Source organism: Centruroides sculpturatus, unplaced genomic scaffold (genome assembly GCF_000671375.1).
Source record: "Centruroides sculpturatus isolate CEXI.00-Female unplaced genomic scaffold, Cexi_2.0 scaffold1104, whole genome shotgun sequence".
Taxonomy (NCBI): Eukaryota; Metazoa; Arthropoda; class Arachnida; order Scorpiones; family Buthidae; genus Centruroides; species Centruroides sculpturatus.
The window spans coordinates 215,171-220,620 of NW_019385656.1; the positions used below are offsets into that span (position 1 = coordinate 215,171).

Sequence of the window (5,450 nt, forward strand, 5' to 3'; positions counted from 1 at the left end):
GTTTAAGCTTATAAAAAGCTTAAATTATATAATACTATTTATAATCCCTTATAAAAAGGGATTATAAATATAAATAGGCTGTACAGAAGCCACAGTAAGAGTCTAGAAGAATTAATAGACAGATTGCATATACCGACGGTGGCCAAACTCCTGGGCCACCGTGGGTATATGCAATCTGTCAATAAGTGACACAAAGCTATATTAAATATGCTTAAAATAGCTGAAAATTAAATTTTAATTCAATTTTAAAATAACTTCCAATTAAAATAATATAAAACCAAATTTTATATATGTTCCTTGGTTCAAAATAACTCTTCTTATTTTGATATTTCAGATTATCTTGTTCCAAACAGTAAGGCATTTGCTTACAGTAATAGAAAACATTCGACGTCCGGATGGCCGAACGCTCAAGGTGACAGCCTTCCGCTCTGGGGGACCCGGGTTCAGAATCCAAACGGATCAATAAATCACCAGGAATTTTTCGGCAAATGGTCCGTCCGGACATGTTGGTCTCCGTCCCTCACAACCCGATCGCCCTATTGTGGGCCTGGCCTTGCTAAAAAGAGGCCCTGTTAGTGCCCACAGGACGGAAAGAGTTTTAAAAAAAAACAGGGTGGAAAGAGTTAAAACAAAAAAAATCCAATCTATATAAATTAAACTGTATAGATATTTTAGCGTTTTATTTATATCAATATACTTTTATAGATTTTAAATATTAATATATCATAAAAAATCAAAAAGTCAATAATAACCAGCAAATTACTATTTTTACTTTTGGTTGGCAACACGAAAAACTGCTTTGAAATGTGAGTATGTAACTGACATTTTTGGAATTTTTATAATATAAAAATAAATCAATTTCTTGCATGATTTTGGAATATCGCGAAATTTTTAATTACAGTCAACATCAAAATGAAAGTTGGCGATTTTTTAAATATTGATTCAACTGGATCTTTAAAGAGAAAAAGCGTTTCTTCATCAGATCGACCGTTAAAGATGTTGAAGAGCGGCCATGAAAAAAATGCATTAATGATATTATACGAATTAAACATTAATGTACAATATACAGTGGAAAGTGAAGGACCAGATCATTGTCGCATATTTACCGTATCTCTTGAAATCGATAATCAAAAATTTTCCGGCCGAGGTAGTTCTAAACAAACGGCGAAACATATTGCTGCAGAGAAGGCATTAGCTGCAATTGGTTATGTTGGTAATTTGGTTAAATATTCTGAGAAAAGACACGAACATAACGTAATGAATACCGATGTAGGAGGAAAACACCCCGTTGAGCTACTAAACGAACTTCATTCGGATTTGAAATTTAATGTAATAAAAGAAAATAAGTCAGTTCTTTTGGCGAGGTTCACAATGAGTGTTGAAGTTTACGATGTTATATTTGAAGGCTCTGGTCAAACCAAAAAGTTAGCCAAAGCTGTAGCTGCGAGATCGGCTTTGCACACTTTGTATGGTATTAATTTTTTGAAAAATAATGTGAATCAGGTACCTTTACCTGAAAAATATTTACTCCCTCAATCAGTAGCAAGTGGAATATGTAGGGGTATTCACGAAACGTTTCAAAAAGTAATGGTCGACTATGAAGATTACAGAAACTGTAAAGTTCTAGCCGGAATTGCCATGACACGTGACGCAGAAATGCATAAAATAGAAATTATTGCCTTAAGCACTGGCACAAAATGCATTATTGGAAAAAATGTAAGTATGGATGGTAAATCTTTGAATGATTGTCATGCCGAAGTGCTTGTACGAAGATGTTTGAAATTTTTTCTGTATGGTCATTTAAAGTTGATAGCCACTGGACGGAAAAATGATTCAATCTTTACCGAATGTAAACAAACGGGTGGTTACCAACTCAAAGCCAACATAAAGTTTCATCTTTACGTTAGTGACCCACCTTGTGGTGATTCAAGAATATATTTGCCTGAGAAATTTAGTCGCAAATCTTTACATCGTACTGCTTGTGGAGTTTTAAGATCAAAAAATGAATTCAGAAACGAATCTTTACTTATTAAAGCTAATGATGGAAATCGAACAATAGAGTTAATGAAACAGCAGAAACAACAGTGTATAACAATGTCCTGTTCTGATAAAATTGCCTCGTGGAACGTTTTAGGCATTCAAGGTTCGCTTCTTAATTATTTCATACGACCGATATATCTGGAAAGTATTGTTTTTGGAAATGATGTTTATCCTGGATGTATATTTAGAGCTCTGTGGGGCCGTTTCGAAAAATCGCTTAAAATGTTGCCGGAACCGTATCATTTAAATAAACCTAAAATATGCTGTGTAAGAAATCCTGAAAACTGCGAGTTTGTAGAACATCCAGATTTCAGTGTTACTTGGTCGGTCGGATTTAAAAGCCCTGAAATAGTTAATTCAACAACAGGAAAATTAGAAAATGGAAAGATTTCGAGTTTAAGTAAGAAAGCATGTTTTCGTCGATTTAATAAATTATACAACAACATTCCAATTGCTGCTAAACGGCAGTTGAATAGAAAACCAAAGTCGTATTCGGAAGCAAAACAATCTGCCTTGAATTATCAAGCAGCTAAAAGCGACTTGAAAGAAGCATTTGAAAATGCAGGTTTAGGAGTTTGGATGATGAAACCTTTACATCAAGATGATTTTGAATAATAAATTTAATTTTATCTTTATCTTTGTATTATGAATTCATCTTTATAAATGTTGTCATTTACCTTTATAACAGTTAGAAAAATACAAATTTACTGTATTAATGTTAACTTTAAATGCACATTTTATTATTTTTAAAAATGTGTTCTTGAATGCCTTGTCAATGGCATTAAAGTTTTGATAGATTACCAATTAACTTTTATATAAAACTATATCTGGCGTTACAATTATATATGAAATGTAAAAGCGAATTTGTTTATATAAATTAAGCAAAAAGTTTTGGTAGAAATCCAAGTATGACATTTGTTACTTTTGTTATTTTCTTTGTTTTTTTGAAATTTGCATTTTGAAATTGAATTTACAAAATAAAGTTGTTCAAAATATTTTACTTGTCATATTATTTATAAATATCTATCTTTGTGACACCCGTTATATAATTTCCTCGGAACTAATACAGATGCACTCCAATAGCGTGCGGTGACATTTGATCATAGGGAAGCTCTGCTTCCATAAAAACGATAAACAAATACTGGAAATGACAAAAATAAACAGTTTATTTATTTAATTCGAAAATAGATAATTGACACGAAACAATAAATTAGAATAAGAATTGTTTTTATTATTTTTTATAAACTATATTCGGAAATTTTTTCCGCAAAGTCGTTAATTACGGTACTTTATCATAAAAATCGGTTGTCGTTGATTCCATCAAAGTATTTAAAAGCTCTTTTGCTATCGATGACAACAATCTTTCCTCTGACCTTGACTCCGAATGTTCCTTGCCAATGTATCAATTCGCTTCATGGTGGAAAAACTGCACTCAATAGATGCACTTGCAGATGATACCGTAAAAATTAATGATATTAAATCATGTAATTCTTTTATTGCATCTTTGTTCAGATCGTCATTAATTATAATATTTTTTATGTCTAAGAATGACTTGCCAATATAGTCTGGACACGAATATAAATATTGCAATTCGCTACGTAATTTAGATAAATCAAAAAATTCTCCATAAAATTTACTTAAAAAATTAAAACTCGCTACGGAAAATCGTTTTTCATAATATTTAAAATTATTAACATCTAAAAGTGATAAAAATTGTAAAGATTTTACGTCTGAAAATCTGTCAATATAATTATAATTATAAGAAAGTTATAATTAGATATAGCTTTGTATAGAAACGTACTGTACATAAAAATAACATAAAATCTTTATTTTTTAAATCTTAAGACAATTCACTTAGTCAAAATAGCTCCCTACCACTGGCTAATGGATAGAATCGTTGAAAGCGTTATACGATATTTTGGTGTGTAGCATCCACCAGCTAAACCACGAGAGATTGGTGCTATATAAAGCGCATCCGGAAATGCGTGCGCTTTACACCATTCAGATATTTTCGCCGAGCAAGCTGTCCCGTATTCGACAATACAGCGCTTCCATTGGGAATATCCATATATGAATTTATATTCGATACAATATCAATCTTGTCATTGTTTTTCACATGTATAGTAATTTGTAATAAAATACATAACGCGGTTATAATAACGTACTTTGAATTAATTAAATTTAATATTTTAAAATATGAAAATAATCGCACAATGCGTATTTATATTTTAGAAAATACAAGGAAAGAGGTGCTTCCGCAGCTTCCACGGACGGCAAGCCACTGATTCACTCCTCGAAAGTGAAATCGCAATATCACGAAGGAATGCGTGTCGCCAGATGCAAATTGTAGGACCGGTAGCGGAGATATGCAAATGATTAAGTTTGCGTAATCATCGGTCTAGTTTGGTTTGTTTAGTTTAGTAATGGCAATGCAACACTTGGGCGATCTGCCTAGGAGGGATGCCTTTCGGGAGGTCTTTTTAAGGGAAACTGGCTACTATTTAGGCATTACATACATGGAGAAAACCCAGAAAACTCCACGTGGCCAGCCCGTCCGAGCAAAGCGCGAACCCACGACCAAACTCCCAGTGTTCAGGGAACGAAGACCGCTTGACCACTGGTGGGCCGTCTAAACATCGAATCATGTGGTATCCAGTTTCGGGCTGTAAAGGCCAGCAGCAGGCTAGGATCGTAAATACTTTTAGCGACGACAATTCCTGGCAACCGAACTGTCGAAAAAGGATAGAAAATGCCTCGGAGATGACAGCGAGCCGAATACCACCAGTTAACAGCAGGGGAACGAGACCATATTCTGCAGCTGTACGTCCTCAGTTTGTCCACGCTCGCAGTTGCCACGCGTGTGGGGCATGACGTGAGTACCATCCAGCGACGAGTGACACGAGAGATGCAAGAACATCCGCGAACAAGCCGAAGAGGGACTAGATCACACCGGCGCATGACAGTGCACAGACTGGCAGATTCGCCAAACGGCACGAGAACGAGACATCCGAATCTGCCTGTCGCAGTCAACGAGTGCATCTGTGTCCACCTAAACCAGGGCTGCCCAATTCATTTTGGAGGCGGGCTATAATTTCAATTACATGTCAGCCGGCGGGACACCTAGTGAATCGTACTTGCTTACACTCAGATTCTTCTATAAATGGATAGGTATTTGAATCAAATAAAGCTTTAAGTTGCACATGTTTTAATAATACCTAATAAAAAATACATCAATGAGACCTATGAAGGGGCTTATTAGCTAATAATTTTTCATTTAGAGACAACAATTTAATTTTAATACAAAAAAGTCGACTCAAAACTAATAGAACAAGTGTAATGAACGCGTAGGTTAGGTATTAACAGCGGTGTGGCGGTGACTCAAGTCATAGCTCATTCCGCGCTCGACCAAT

At 34.7% G+C, this 5,450-nt stretch overlaps 1 protein-coding gene across 2 annotated transcripts; it reads left to right on the top strand.

Moving 5' to 3' along the window:
• Positions 1-831: 831 nt before the first annotated feature.
• On the top strand, positions 832-2,999 carry LOC111640926 (double-stranded RNA-specific editase Adar-like). 2 transcript variants are annotated; one of them, XM_023387015.1, is made up of 2 exons: positions 832-1,903; positions 2,153-2,999. In XM_023387015.1, exons 1-2 carry the CDS (start codon positions 913-915, stop codon positions 2,653-2,655), a joined length of 1,494 nt encoding a protein of 497 aa, XP_023242783.1. In that variant the 5' UTR covers positions 832-912; the 3' UTR covers positions 2,656-2,999. The 2 variants fall into 2 exon arrangements, with proteins under 2 accessions (XP_023242783.1, XP_023242782.1); XM_023387014.1 differs by having other exon boundaries at positions 832-2,995.
• The last annotated feature ends 2,451 nt before the right edge of the window (positions 3,000-5,450 follow it).

Coding starts and splice junctions, on each gene's coding strand:
- LOC111640926 (XM_023387014.1), top strand. CDS start 913: ATGAAAGTTGGCGATTTTTTAAATATTGATTCAACTGGATCTTTAAAG.